At 45.7% G+C, this 16,210-nt stretch overlaps 1 protein-coding gene and 1 long non-coding RNA gene across 2 annotated transcripts; both read left to right on the plus strand.

The window, feature by feature from the left end:
- The first annotated feature begins 413 nt into the window (after positions 1-413).
- LOC136520562 (uncharacterized) lies at positions 414-4,487 on the plus strand. Its single transcript, XM_066514117.1, has 3 exons — positions 414-530; positions 1,988-2,085; positions 2,934-4,487. Exons 2-3 carry the CDS (start codon positions 2,026-2,028, stop codon positions 4,203-4,205), a joined length of 1,332 nt encoding a protein of 443 aa, XP_066370214.1. The 5' UTR covers positions 414-530; positions 1,988-2,025; the 3' UTR covers positions 4,206-4,487.
- A 3,642-nt stretch (positions 4,488-8,129) lies between these two features.
- Positions 8,130-11,657, plus strand: LOC136520563 (uncharacterized). Its single transcript, XR_010775297.1, has 3 exons — positions 8,130-8,229; positions 8,312-8,377; positions 11,156-11,657. It is a non-coding gene; the product is annotated as an uncharacterized lncRNA (long non-coding RNA).
- The last annotated feature ends 4,553 nt before the right edge of the window (positions 11,658-16,210 follow it).

Below are 16,210 nucleotides of genomic sequence, written 5' to 3' on the forward strand. Positions count from 1 at the left end.
ATGCATGAAGTATTAAATATAAATAAAAAATAAAACTAATTACACAGTTTAGACGAAATCCACGAGACGAATCTTTTAAGCCTAATTAGACTATGATTGGACACTATTTGCCAAATAACAACGAAAATGCTACAGTAGCACTTTGCCAAAAATTTTGACATCCAAACAAGCCCTTAGCACACCTTGAGGCTTGGATTGCATGCTCCATTTTTACTATAGGTGTCCGTCTCAGTATGGCCCTCTTGATTTTACCTCACGCTACGTCACTGACCCAAAGTAATTATTAGAACGTGCCTATATGGAGACTAAACTGCAAATCATTCTAAAGAATAGTGCCTCCATAAAAATGACATGGGAAACGCGTTCGGCTTCTTCTTCGTCGTCGATTTTGCGTCTATATAAGACGACGCAGTCCAGTCCATTGAGGCATTCGCAGCCACAGCCCAGTTTCACATTCTTCTCCCTCACCGGCGAGCAAACGCGCTCGACGGCGTTCCACTCAGCGAAGGGACGCCATCAACCAGCTCAAGGTGAGGACGCCAAACGGCCAAAGGCACTCTTGCTTTCATCATGCGTTTTGCCGTCACATATACTCAATAACTCCCGTATCTTCCTCCATGCATGAGCTCAGCTACCTTTACCCAACCATACGTGGCCACACCCTCCCTCGCTGCCGGTGCCCACCATGCATGGACGCTAGCTAGCTGTGTGAGCCTGTGACATATAGAACCGCCTGCTCCGCCGCGTCCCCTTGCTGCTGCGGTCCTGCAACTTGTGAGCTAGAGCTGAACTGGGTGGAGGCCGGTCCCCTGCCCAACTCCTCTCTGATCGAATTCGTTCGGTGCTGCGCTCCATCTGCGCCCGCCTCCTAAACAGCCGGCCGTCATGGTCGTGTTTGTGTGATTGTGTGTTGGCTCGAGGAGTCGAGATAGGTAGCAGCGCTAGCTGCTACTCCTACTCAGGAGGCGCAGGAAGCAATAGCCCATTTTAGTTTTCGTTTCATATCTTCCAATTTCTACGGCTTTCCTCGGCCTCGGCCGGCCGGGATGGACTGTGGGAGTTTGTGCTTGAATCCATGGTGACGTTTAATTTCTTTGTGTTTCTTTTCCTTTTTTGTGTGTGGCGAGGATAGGCCAGAGCGTTGGAACGAGGGAGCAGATCCGACAGCTAGCAAGTGCTACAAATCTAGAGTACTCCGTACTTTAAAGTACGCGCTACGTACTATGGTACAACCGTAGGATCGAAACACAATACACTTCCTTGCTCTCGGTAGCTAGCTAGATGCATGCAAAGTACATACAGTCAGCCTGTTCGCTTGTTGGTTTTGACCAGCCCAAACCAGCCAGCCAACAGTGTTTTTCTCTCACAATAAACCAGCATCAACCAGCCCAAACCAATCCAGAAACCAACCAGCGAACAGGCTGAGTATAGTCCAACAAGTGGGCCGGAGTCTCTAATTTCGTTGTACTTCTTGTCACCAAGTGGGGTGTTTGTTCCCTCGCTTGGATGTTTGGATAAATTCACGGAGTATTAAACATAGACTAATTATAAAATTAATTGTATGGATCGAGACTAATTTATAAGACAAATCTATTAAGCCTAATTAGACTTATGTTTTGTCTTTCTAATTAGTATCTAAATACCCGATGTGGCATCTACTAAACTTACTAGCACGAGTATTACTGGAGTAGTGGAGTACCCTCTTTTTTTTGCCTATATAAACTCATGCTATTTTTACCATAACATCAGGTGTCTTTATTCGGAGCCACCTGAAACGGACAAGCGGCAAACGGCGACGACGGCAAGCACAGGAAACCGACAGGACCCAGAGCGCCAGAGCGGAGACGGGCGCACGGTCCGGCCCGAGACGCGGTTCAACACTAGCAAGGTGATAACGAGGAGCATCGCGTGTACTAACTCGGTCTCGCTCCATTCTGTCCACTATTTTTTCCTTGACCCGTGTTCCTATGACTCTATTTGTGTGCAGCGGTTCGCGCACCTGCCATCCCCGGGCCGACGGAGACGATGACCCGTCCTCCTCATCGCGGGACGCCACCGCGGCCGGCTCCGGCGACGCCGTCCCAGGTACGTACGCCGCGCCGCTGGCCGGTTTCTAATTTCACGCGCGTCAAAGATGGAATGGAATCCCGCGATGCATGCGAACAAGCGTAATAATCAGCTGCACCACCGATGATGACCATGCATGCGCGCGTGACGGACACAAAAGCAAACGGATTATTGCAGATCGAACGATGTGGAGTGTGGATACAGATTTCAGTCAACGACTAACTGGGATGTCAGCTGAACAAAGTCAACCTTCACTGTACCTGTCCGTCTCGCTGCCGCAGTCAGGATACAGGAAGTCTGGAGTCAGGATCAGGACCAGGTAGGTCAGAAAGATCAGAAATGATGATTGGGAAAGCAACCGCGTGCAGTGGTTAAGGAGGAGTGGACAGTACACAAGGCTTGACTTCTCACTAGACTGGACACCGGCCTTGACCCTTGATGAGCTCAAATATCTCAAAACTCTTGGCAAATATATGTAACTGATTAACCAAAGCTTCGTGTGTTCCTAAAAAGTACAGCCTAATAAACATGAAGAATTTAAATACTTATCTGCCAGACCAGTCCACTTCAGTGATGGTACAGTAACAACGGTAATCGCTGCTCTTATGGAGTGGTAAATTATCCATATAGAAAGGCTAAAATTCCAAAAGAAAATTCAATGTATAAAAAGATATTGCAATTAATTTGAATATATGAAAAAAAAATCCAAACAAATTGGATGTAGGAACAGTATTTTAAGATCTGTTGTCCAGACATAAACTTGCATGGTAAATGCACTAACTGACGCATCCATGCATGTGCCGATGTGCGCAGGTTGGGTTGGAGCAGCCGGTTTGTACTAAAGCACCTGGTATCCTACATTTCAGGCAGAGGCGGCCTCTACTGCAACCGCAGCTGTCAGCGAGAGCGAGGAGCAACGCCACAAGGCCAAGGAGAACCTGGACGTCGGAGCAGCGGTCACCGTCTTCGGCATCGCCGTGCTGCTGGGTGGGCTCTTCCTCCCGAAGGAGGCCAGGCACCCGGGCAATGCAGTGCGCCTCACCGTCTCGCGGCTGCTGTCCTTCGCCACCTTCCTCAGCGGGAAGGCCCTCGTGCTGCTCAGCCTGAACATGATGGGCCGCCAAGTCCTCGTCTCGGGTGGCCACCGCACCTCGGCCAAGTGCCTGGTCGCCGCATGCGCCGTGCTGTCGGTGCTCACGCTGCTCAGCCTACTCGCGCTCCTGCCGGGCGGTGTGTACCTGTACATCGGACTGTCCGTGGTTACGGCGGTCACCCTGTCGGCCGCCGGTGCGCACTGGTGGCTCCTCAGGCGCATGAATAACGGCGGCGGCGGCGGTGAGGCCGCCGCAGCGTGCGACGACGAGGGCAAGGAGGAGCTGGACGCGGCGTCCAAGACGACATGCGGCATCACGAACTCGGCATTCGGGGGCCTCGTCGGCGTCCTCTTCAGCGCGTCCAAGATCTCCGGCGCGGCGGCGGGCTCCGTCGAAAGCGCCGCCTACGCCGCCATCTTCTTCACGTTCACGACCGCTATCGTCGGCGTGTTCGTGCTGACGGTGTCGAAGGTGGTCACCAACCAACGACGACGATGCAGCAGGCGGCGGCTCCTCGCCATCGCCACGGCCATGAGGCTCGCCAACGCGCTCCTGCTCTGCTCGCTGGCGTGCGCCGCGCTCGCGGCAGCCTTCGTGGTTCTGAGGTACCGCGTTTTTGCGGCCTTCGCGCCGTTAGTCTTCGCAGCTGTCCTCTGCTTCCTTCTCCGGCACTGCATCGTCGTCGTCCGCCACGACCGAGACGGCGAGGAGGCCCGGATCAAGGCGCTGGAGGACATCGCGAGCAAGGTGACGGCGGCGACATTGGGAGGCATCATGAGCATCCTCAGTGGTGCGCTCGGAGAGGAAGACCGCGACAAGTGGGGATCCACCTCCACCGGCGTCCTCATGGTCGTCCTCACCTCGGCGTTCGTCTCGGGCTTCGGGTTCATGGTGCTCTCGGTGGCCCCAGGCTCCGCCACGGCGATCCTGGCTCCAGTCGACCGGGTGCTGGTCTGGTCCACCGTGGCGTTGTTTACGGGCACTGCTGTTGCTGTTTACGGCGTGGAGGTGTCAGGGCTAGACAATCCGAAAGTGAAGCCGTGACGACGATGGCTTGCTAATTAAGCACGTTTTTAAGCCTTTATTAGCAACGAGAGAAGTGTGTGTGTGTGTGCACGCTTCGACCTCGATCTAGCAGTATCTCTGTAACATTATTTTGTTCTCCCTGTTCGTTTCATCGTTTCCGTAGCTTATAAGCTGGCTGATGCTGTTTTGTTGTGAGAGAAAAATATTATATCATGACTGATAAGCATGACTGATACGATCAAACGACCATGGTGTAAGCAAGTAGCCCGCGAAATAATCGTGCGGCTTGATTTTTAAATGAATCCAAAGTCCAGTTTACCGTAAAACTTGAGCATTGCACGTGTTATATTCACAAAAGTATAACAACAATAATAACCACTGTTTTGAATAGTGAGCTAAGATGTTTAGCGGTATATCTCTAAAACAGCTAATTGCGAGCTATATCAAGCTATAGCGGGATATATCAGCTAAATTATACATGAATACAAATAGTAACTCCCGCCTCAAAAGGCTATAGCGAGCTATAACAACAGCTATAGCGAGAGATTGAAATCAATGATAATAACCTTCGTTTGTGATTGAAATTAGTCCTCCTTCCCAGCTACTAGTAGATATGCATATATATATATATAGCAATATTTGTATATAAAACAGTATAAAAGTGACATACTACTCCAGGTGACATATACGGATAGACCTTGCTTGTAGTAGAAGGGTAGAAGCTGCGCATATCTGCTGCCTTTCATCCCATTTTGCATTTGCAAAAATAAAAATAAAAATGATGAGTGCAACAAAATCATAAAGAGTTTTGAAGCAACTCCCCTGTCGAAATTACCCGCAGCTTTTTTTAAAAAAAAACGAGATTAAATCTCTGCTTATAAGAAAGCAAGTAAATTACCCACAGCTCGTCACGTCCTCATGCTTTGGCTGGTAGGTGCGGTTCCGCTCGATGATGTCTTTCGCGTGTCCACGCCACACCGTTCACACAAGGTTTCGCTGGCAACACGGCGTGTCCGTCTCCATGTGGCTTTCCTTTCCTTTCGCGCGCCTCGCTCGCGACGACGGGCGACGGACGGGCGCAAAGCAAAACAGGCTCGGAACGCGCTCTGTTGGCTCTTCGCTGCCGATGCCATTGCCACCGCGGAATAATATTTGCCGGAGGCCGTCCTGCCTGCGCGTCCAGATACCAGGGATATATACCGTGGGCGCCACCGGGTTTGGCGACACGGTGCGGCCGATGGGCGGTAGACGACCAAGTCGACGGATTGCGTCACTGCGTGCGTACGTGTGGGCAGTTCGGTGTTGATCGTTCTCGTCCCTCCATCAGGATTCAGAAGCAAAGAAACGCGCTACGAACGCGCTGCATCCGCTGCCAATACGGCGGAGCGGTGTATTAGGGCGCGATTGGTTCCGCTCCAGGCTCAGCCTGGCTCGCATCCATCGGCCAGGCTCGTCGGCACCAGGCTCAGCGCATGCGAGTCGGGTACGTTTGGTTGCTTGCTTCGCTGCAGCCTGGTCGGCAAGGGAAGTTGTTTGGCTGTCCCTCGTCCCGCATCGCTACTCTCTGCGTCCATGCCATGCGAGCGCGCTCTGGGAGCCTGGCTCGGCGAGGAATCTTGCATGCGGGCGGACAGGCTCTGGCAGCCAGGCATCCAAACATGCGGTGAACTCCTGCACGCGGCCAGCCAGATCGGGCTGTGTCAGCAGCCCTCACCCAGGAGACCGTGATGCCGTGACCAAGTCCGGAAGGTCGAAGAGGTCGAAGACCAAGAGCGTGAGGATTAATGGATCGGAGTGGGCCTGTCTCGAGTGCACACAGAAGAAGTCCACCACTGAGTAGAGAGTTACTTAAATATGAGAGAGGAGAATCTTGTAACCAACTTTGATCAAACCAGAAACTTCATACATTACGTAACTGACCCTCCTTCGGTCTTCGTCTACCTCTCGTCCCTTTCTTGCTCTTCGATCCTTGCTCCTCTTCCTCGGCTCCGCAGCAATTGCGCGGAGCTGACAGGCTGGCTTCTCCGAACCAATCACGTCCTTAGGGCATGCACAACGGACAGATAGTTGTTGTCTGTAAGTTCTGGGAATTTACAACATAGACGGCTAAACAGACAGCTCATACAACCTTGCTGTTTGGCTATCTACAAGTCGTTTAATGCTTGCATGTAGCCGTGATCAATCATGAATATCATTTCTATGTACCATTGTGTGTACCATTATGTTGCTAATTGATACAAAACAAATCTTTCAAAGTAAATCATATATATTATATATATAACATAATATATCTAACGTAATATAATATATCTCATAAATCACATACGTCTCTCCGTATATCTCATCATTTGATATGAGGTAGGGGCAGAAACACAGGGCACCCGTGCGCAGCAGATCAAAGGGTACCGTCGAAGACTCGCAGTGGATCATACAACGGGTGACTGACGAACAATTTCACTTCGGATCACGAGCCCTGGCTGTCTCTTCACGAGACGACGACAACACCCTCTCACCTCGTTAAATTGGACGGAAGAACTAATGGAGCACTATACACACGGCAAATAAACCAACGTTGTACGTGCCCTTAGCGGAGCTTATTCGCTCGTATCTAGCTTATAATCCACGACTTAAACAGTGTTTTTCACTCACACCAAAGCCGTTAGCCGTACTTCCGGGTCTTATAAATCAATTCAGCCGAAACGTCGTTTCCTTCCTCGGGCTGCGTAGCGCTGCCCCGACAGGACACACGACTGCCATCATGACTTTGTTTAGTTGGACCCCAAAGTCCAAAAGGTTGCTACAGTACCTGTCACATCGAATGTTTGCGGCCCGTGCATGGAGCATTAAATGTAGACGAAAAGAAAAACTAATTGCACAGTTTGGTGGGAAATTGCGAGACGAACGTTTTAAGCCTAATTAGTCAATGTTTGGACACTATTTGCCAAATAAAAACGAAGGTGCTACAGTAACCCCAAATTCCAAATTTCGCGAACTAAACAAGAACATATGTTTGTTTTCTCCTCTAAACTTCAGGCGCTGTCGCTTCACATATTTAGACACGTATATACAATATTAAATATAGATTAATTATAAAACTAAATCTACAGATTATGACTACTTTGTGACAACAGTAAACATATGCTAATGATGAATTAATTAGGCTTAATAGATTCGTCTAGCGGATTATCGAGGACTTATGTAATTTATTTTATTATTATTATCCAAACACTCTGATGTGATATTCTCATGTAACATCCGACGTGACACACCTAAACGTTTGTTTCCAAAATTCAAACGCCCCTATCCCCGCGCGTATCTTGTCATCCAACCTGGAGACCTCGAATTCCTTTGTTCAATTCTTTGCCCTATTCGTTTTGTTGATAAGTCATGACTGAAAATATTGTTGACTGATTTGTTGTGAGAGAAAAATATTGTTCGTTAACTGAAAAAAGTACCGCTTATAAGCCAAGCGAGAAAGGCGTTTGTCTTCTGTTACGGAGTACTAACCTTGGAATTTCGAGGCTGTGAATCCGAGCGATATTCACATGTTGGGTGTTTGCTTGGGTTGATCGAGCTGGTCTCCATCGGGCCTTTCTTTGTTCCCCATTTGAGGAACACGAGTAGAGATAGGAGTGCCGAATTCAGCTGGGATCTACCGGCACAGATCCGCTACTCCTTTTGGTCCACCGCATGTTCCCCGTCCATCCGTAGATAGGCTCATGCTTTTATCCGCACCTTTTGCATGATGCTGTGGCTGAGCCTTTTCCATGAACCATGCTTCGTTTGACTGTGCCCACATAGCTAGCTAGCGCAGCAAGAAAAGACTAGATCCAGCTGGTGCTAGCTTCCCCCTTTCGTTTAGTTGACAACGATTGATTTAAAAATCGATTTTTCTTTTCCATTCTCGTAAAGATGTCCCACTAATCATTCTCCTTGTTGTGCCAGCTTGTTATGGCGGCCATGACCGACGACGAGCACCGGCAGACCCTGGCTGAAGAGGGGCGTGCCGCTCCCGTCCAGCCTCATCAGCCCAACGGAGGAGGTGAGCACATCGCCCTTGCCGTGACCATTTACTTCTAAATTAGTAAGTGCTTCCTTTCACAGTTGACTTGCGCTCGCTGCAGGTTCGCCACCGCCTCTCGAGATAGAGAAGAAGGCCGCCGCCGCCATCAGCCAAGTCACTCACTAAGGTATGCGCGCGAATCCGCTGCCGTACCTTACTTCTCCCTCCGGCGATCTGTCCCGAATTTCGCCTGCGCGCGTCGCCGTCGGACTCTTTTTTTTTTAGCACTCATCATCAGAGTTCATTGTCACGTCGCTGTGGACTGTCCTTTTGAGACGGACGCAAACTTTACGAGGATAGTAGGTAGCTAGATATGTTTCTTTTCCAAACTCGAAAATCGCAACTGACTTCGGTCAATGGAAGTCCCAGTCCCTATCGGGACACCTGTGTGTCCGGAACATTATTTGGGTGCTAACGGTAAACGACCAGTCCAGCTTGTTCGTTTGGCTATGACTTATTGTAAATGATCGTAAATTTTTAGTCGGAATAGTATTTTTTTCTTACATAAACCAGCCAACAATACTTATTCATGAATCAGCAACGATACAAACCAGCCAACCGAACAGGCTGAATATGCTTCTAGATCATTTCATCAATTTATTAGAATGCGTGTGTGTGCGCGCGCGTGCGTGTGTGTTGTGTGTGCGTGCGTGGGTGGTGTGTGTGAGAGAGAAAAGAGAGTAGACTTTTTATTAGGTGTCATACTTGGCCAAGCGCCCTCCTTTTGTAATTAGATTTAGACAAAAAAAAACTTTGTTCTAGTACAAGATAAAATAAAATTGTTGCAAGGAATTATTTTGTACGAGTTAACCAAGGTAATTCGGGTTTTCAAAATTAATATTTAAAATATGTTTTGAGAAAAATGGTACCTGGTATTTCAAATTACCTTGTAAAAATATTTTGTACGAGTCTTTTAAAGTATGCCTAACCATTACCTTGTATTTCATTTTCTATGAAACCAAACCTTTGAAATATTTGGAATACAAATCTAGTGATACGTCTTTTGCATACTAAACTATGTTCATAATTTGATTATTGTTGGTCAAATTTATATTGTTTGTTTGTTTGGTTTGAAATACTAATACATCCCATATATTTTTTTTAATGTAGAGAGTAGTAAGGGTAGCTTAATCTTGAGATAGCTTGGACCCATATAAGTGGTTTTTTAAAGAAATTTGCGCACAAAACTATAAAAGAGAAGGTAGAATTTATATATATAAAGAGAGACAAAAAAAAGTGTTGGGCTTTGGGCTTACATTGATCCATTCGGCCTAAACGTATAGAGTGATGTGCTAGGCCGTGCCTTGTGCTCCTTATTTTTCTAGTTTGGCCCAATTACAAGTGGGCTTTATTTTCAGACGCTAGGGGTTGGGCACTACAGGCTGACAGGCAGCGTGCTTGCTGCTGGCCTGCTGGGCGAACGAAGAACGAACTTTAATATATTGAACTGAAAACATGGGATGGGATAAAAATGCCTTCGGTTTACGGTTCATAAAAAAAAATGCCTTCGGTTTTGGTGAATGGTGCAGCGCTAGAGGAGCAGCGATGTGATCCGTCGGCAGCGAGGGAAACCGTAGGCGCGAGGCACATGCACCATATAGCAAGCGGGGGCGGCGGGGGCGATGACTGATGAGGGAAGGAGTAGATTACTGTCGGAGAGGTTGTTTTTACCTCGTGGGGATTAAGCATCATCAAGGGGACGAAACGCGAGCTCGACGGAGGCACGAGGCGGCGACAGGAGCTGTTAGCGATGTAGGGTAGGTGCCGAGCTAGATCCCTTGGCTCCTGGCAGGTCTGATGCACCCTCCATGGGAGGTCAATCCCCTCTTCAGGTATGATCCGAAATTCTGAACTGCCTAACGATTCAGTTCCCCATCTGATTATTTCAAGAACTTTGATTTCATCTAAATACGTGGATATACACAGACGCTCTTGGTTTACAGGTGTAGGCAAGAATTTGGGTTAGGGGAGGAGTTGATCTTGGTCGGATGAATTTTGAACCAAAGAATTTGTGGGACGAACTTGATTTTGATCGGCTAAATATAGCAGTGGATCATGAATTTTGGTAACCAAAGTTTCGTTCCTGACGACACCAAGGTCCTAGGTTGTAAAAAGATTGAGACTAGTAGGATCACATGACATTTTGCAGCATTCTTTGTTAGAAAAAAGAGAGTAAAATAGCTTTATGTTTTTTATCTAACAGTCCAACTATTATCTCAACTTGTAGTTATGGTAGTTCTAACTTTATTTATATCACTATAATCTGTTAGAAACTTACATGTTGAATATGTGGCTCGTCTTCTAACTTGGACACGCTGTGCACTGGGACATTCCTTTTATCACTGTTTGCTCTATGTAATAATATTGGCTGCACTTATGTTGGCAATTACTCCCTCTGTCCACAAGAGAATGCAACTATGTGATATGTGCAATTCAAACTAGCTTAACATTGACCAAGTTTATAGTGAATATTATTAGCATTTGTCTCCAACTAGGTTTACTACAAAAATATATTTCATGATTAATATAGTGGTACTTATTTGTATAATTTTTATATAACTTTGGTCAAATTTCGAATCATTTGACTCCTCGAAATGTGAGAATAGCGTCCTTTTGTGAATGGGGGAGTAGAATCGTTGTACCGGTAGTGTAGTGTTTGGTGGAAATCACTTTGTTTTCCTTTTAACGTGGAACTGCTATCATCTTTTAACATTCATTTTGTTGTTTCTCCTAGGAATTTCTAGAAGGTCCGTGGTCTTTTGATGTTAGCATTTTGGGCTATCATGACAGTGTGTTGTTTCCTTGTAAAGTACCACACTGGTTGAAACAGTATAACCAACTACTGATTTCTAGCTCTATTTTTTTCGAAAAATGTATTGAGCTTGGCATTAATTTGAACTACCAGAAACCATTTAGGAATCGTCATGTGGACTGAACTGATGCTTGTCCATAGAGCCATGGGTTATGGCATTCTATAATGTTTCATCCATAAAATTGTTAATTGTAGGCCGAGGAAGGCATCAGTGCAATCAAGGAACTGTGCCATGCAGCCAAAGCCAAGGAGAACAGGGAGTTTGGTGCTTTCATTGCTGCCTCTACTGCAAGCATGATGGTGGCGTGGTACTTCCTCTCTCCAGATGGCAGAGGAGCATACAATATGCGTTACATCATCCCGATGCTTCTTGGCTTTGCATGTCTCACCAGTGGTTTATCCTTGATGCTGCTGAGTCAGAACATCCTTGATCTCCAGGAAGACCTTGTTGTTGATGTCCAACTTGTGGCCTCCAAATGGCTTTTCCTTGTTGTGTAGCATATTACCTGTGCTAACTTTGCTTAGCTCCTTGGTGCTTTCGGGGTATAAGGTCTATAGGTACATTGGCCTCATCATTCTTGGTTCGGTGATGACACCACTTGCTTTGCTGCAATGGTGTGGCATAACCTCTTAAGTTATAGGGCCCACATGCACCTGTCACTGTCCGACGACCTTTGACATTTATGCATATGTTTTCAATAACTTAAAAAGACTGTCGGGTGTCCTCGGGGAACCCCGAATCATCCACGATTTCCGAGCAGGATCACGTTACAGAGTCAATGCAGTATTACAACATTTATTCAAATATCAAAGCCAGAGTAAAAACAGCGGAAGTCTTACAATAACATATTTTACAAACAGTTGTTTCAAACCTTACAAATTAAGTTCCATAATTATTACAAACCATAGTAGTAGTGGAGTGGCATAATTAACATATACTTAACACACAAAATAAACATCCTGCCCAAGGATCACACATTTAATTCTCATCGTCAGAACGAACGATAGTCATGCAGCACGATCCAAAACAGATCTGCTCATGAGGCTCACCTGCAACAAGGGGTCAACGAACCCTGAGTACAAAGATACTCAACAAGACTTATCCGAAATCTTAACTGATAAACTCAGTAATGCAGGCTCAAGGATTCAAGGTATAGCTTTAACAATGATCAAAGTTCTTTTGCGTAAAAGCTCTTTTAACAACATTCTTTATATAGAAAACTTCTCTAGAATTATATACAAAGCTGACACGATCCGCACTGAGATCATGAAACTTCATATCCAACATCTTCACAAGCCTTATTTAAGTTCTGGTTATTAATTCTACGATGATGAACAGTGAGTTGAGTCTCCATAACCGAGGAGCAACGACGATTCGAACCGATTAAGCCCAGCTGGGGATTCCAGACCACACGACATATGCAGGTCCCCGACTCACATATATCAACCTACCCTCGGATCCTCTAAAACAAGAATGGGTCCGCGCCACCCGAGAATACAGCACACCTCAAATCCGGCCACATTCCAGCCACGAGGGTACACGCTATTCCCGCCATCTCTCCACTCCCAGTGCGCGAGTAGCCATTCTCGTAATAGAATTGCCAAGTTCAGGCTTACCGGAGTATGTGGTTAGTACTACAAATTCTCACCTCATGCAATTCAACAACGGACGTGCCTTAATCGACACAGGCGGAAAGAACCCGCTCACAAGACCTCCATGTCTTGTGGCTCACACTCACCGAGTCCGCCCGGTCTAGATTTATTACTCCACATTCCCATATCACATGTTAACATAGTTAACCAGTGTTCCATTTGTAACTTGCAGGTGGCAGGTAGTTACTCGACCTTCATCGTTCTACGCATGGCTAAGCAAAACTAGGCATATACGAGTTTAAAACTGGTAATATGGTAAATATGGAATAACAAGGGTGGTAATGCAACAATTAGGCTTTTACTTAACTCCTAATCACTTAATGCAGTAACGGAAAGCAAAAGCGAAATTAATTTATAAAACACAAGGTAGGGTTGTATGCATCCGGGGCTTGCCTTCGTTGACGGAAAAGTCCGATTCCTGCGACGTTACACAAGTATTTGACCCGACCTCAACAGACGGATTAACCTCTTCAACAGCTTGATTAACTACCACGTTTTCACCTTCGTTCACTACACGTAATAACAATGCCATGTTTAACATGATGCGGAATTCGAAACATGATGCTCGATGAGGGATGAAAAATTAATAATTTGAATACAACTTTCCTTCGCGGTACAGTTGCAAGTCAAACAACTAATTCTTTTTCGTAAACACATACATCAACTGCCAAGGATCATTAACAACAAATGACCCAAGGTCATCACTCAATCCAAAATTTCAAACAAAACCTAAATCACTAAAGGTTACTATTTGCTTTTATGAATTAATTATTTAATTCAAAATTATGAAATAAATTAACTTATTCTAATTGAGCCCAAAATTTTAGTACATGTTCATTACATGTTAACTAAGTGGCAAAACAAATTTCATAATTTTTGGATAAATAAATAAGCCTAGAAAAATCCTGGAAATCCATTTATGAATAAATTGAGCAATTTTTATCACATTTAAAACTTACTGAAAAACATTATTTCATATTTTTCTTAAATACTATACATCTCAGAGAAGTCACACAAAAATTTTCATAATTTTTGGAGCTCTAAATAAATCTACACAAAAATAACAAAAACATACACTATTCATTCAAATCTAAAAATAGAAAAATCCATTTGAACGCTGAGTCACTGACATCGGACCCCACCTGTCATCTTCTACCTCCCGCGTGTTGACTACGACGACGACGGCGCTGACCGGCGCAAATTCACCGACGGTGAGCCCAAAGGCGACGGTCAAGGTACCAAAATGACCACATCATCACGGCGCATCGACTGAAGGCACTAGCTAGACGAATTACTACGAGTACGAGCTTGGTGTCGGCCATGGCGGATGCGGTGGCTCGGCGACGTTACGCCGGCGAAATGAAGCCGAAAACGGGGAAACAGAGGGCATGGGAAGGTCCAGTAGCTCACCACGAACACGTTCAAGCAAGAATTAAGGCCGGAGAAGTAACGTAGACACGGGTCGACGTGAACAGCAACGGCGGCGGAGCAAGGATCGTCGGTGACGGTGTGCCGGCGACTGCAGTGGATAAAACGGCCAAACAATAGTGAAATGAGCACTATGACATCGAGACGAAGCTAAAGGGACATCAATCAAGGGCAACGGCTCACCGATGGACTCTGGCCACGAAGATGCGCATGCGACGGTGAGGTTACCGGCCGCGAGGAAGAAGGCGATGAAACTCGAGTTCCCGGTGAAGACAAGCCAAATTGGTGGGTCAGATGGACGCGCAAGGTTCAGGCGGAGCTGGGACTAGCTTTAACAGCGACGGTGGAGCACGACAACGACGGCACGGGCTCGCCGGAGATGGAGCAGCGGCGACGGGAAAAACAGAGAGCGAAGAAAGAAGAACGACGGCGGCTCCAGAGCTTTATAGGGCAGCCAAGGAAGCGCAAGGAAGCCACGACGCAGTCTTCAGCGCGCCAACGCGACGCCCAGACGGCCACGCGCGCGACTGGAAGCAAGCCGAAGATCGCCGCCGGTGTAGCCTGAGCGGTGAGTACTGTTCACAGAAATTACAAGTTTGCCATTCGCCAAATTTCACAAATTACTCTCAAGTTTTCATAACAACTCAAAAATCTCTAAAAATAAAAGTTATTCAAAATCAAAAGTTCTTCAACTTTGCTTTTATAACCATCTCCTAATTCGGTCTAGATTTTGAAATGAACTTTTGAATTTGAATAGGGAAATTTACCGAATTACGCCTTTTTGATTTACTCGAAAATTTTCTAAACAACTTGAAAAACTCCAAAAACAAACTTTGTATAACTTGCCAAGCTCTACACTTTTGCTTTTGGGCCCAACCCCAAAATATGCTTAGATTTTGAAATGGATTTTCAGGGTAGGGTTTACATGTTGAAACGCGGGGTTTTCTCGAAAAATTCAAAACCCAGTCAAACTTTGAACTTGAGTCAAACAATACAATTCAACACTCATTACACAAATGTAAACTTGTTTTAGTAAATGCACATCAAAGTTTTCACCAAATGCCAAATGCTTTGCAATGCATATGATGACATGTCAGATTTTAACATTTAAACACCCGAGGTGTTACAATCCTTCCCCCTAAAAGAAATCTCGCCCCGAGATTCAAAGCCATAGGGTATGTAATGGAAAAGGAAATGTGTCGCAAGAGCACATACAAACTCTGTCCATAAAACAGCTAAGGTTACTTTTACAAAACACAATATGTACCACCGAGCTCAACTAACATTACTCGATTCTATATTGACGCTAAAAATTCGGGAAACTTTTCTAACAAGTAATCTTCTGATTCCCAAGTAGCTTCCTCTTCTGAATGTTGATTCCATTGTATTTTATAGAACTTGATTGTCCATCTTCGAGTAACACGATCTTTCTGATCTAACACTCGGATAGGATATTCGGAATAAGTTAAATCCGGTTCTAGTTCCACTCCTTCAACTTCAACATTTTGTTCAGGCACTCGGAGACACTTCTTCAATTGAGAAACATGGAACACATCATGCATAGCTGCAAGATGTTCAGGTAATTTCAAACGATATGCTACTTTTCCATACCTCTCTAAAATTTGATAGGGTCCAATATATCGGGGTGCCAACTTTTCTTTAACACCAAAACGGTTAACTCCCTTCATTGGTGATACTTTCAGATATACAAAATCTCCTTTGTTAAATACCAATGGTCTCCGTCGTCTATCCGCATAACTCTTTTGGCGGGACTAAGCTATCTTCAAATTACTCTGTATTTGCCTAACCTTGTCTTCTGTTTCTTTCACAAGATCAACTCCAAAGAATCTTCTTTCTCCAGGCTCAGACCAACTCAATGATGTTCTACATCTACGACCATAGAGTGCTTCAAATGGAGCCATTCTAATGCTTTCCTGATAACTATTGTTGTATGAGAACTCGGCTAAAGGTAAGCATTCATCCCACTTTTTGGAATAGTTAAGGACACAACACCTTAACATATCTTCAAGTACTTGATTGACTCTTTCAGTCTGTCCATCAGTCTGT

The sequence above is a fragment of the Miscanthus floridulus genome, chromosome 18, assembly GCF_019320115.1.
Source record: "Miscanthus floridulus cultivar M001 chromosome 18, ASM1932011v1, whole genome shotgun sequence".
NCBI lineage: Eukaryota > Viridiplantae > Streptophyta > Magnoliopsida > Poales > Poaceae > Miscanthus > Miscanthus floridulus.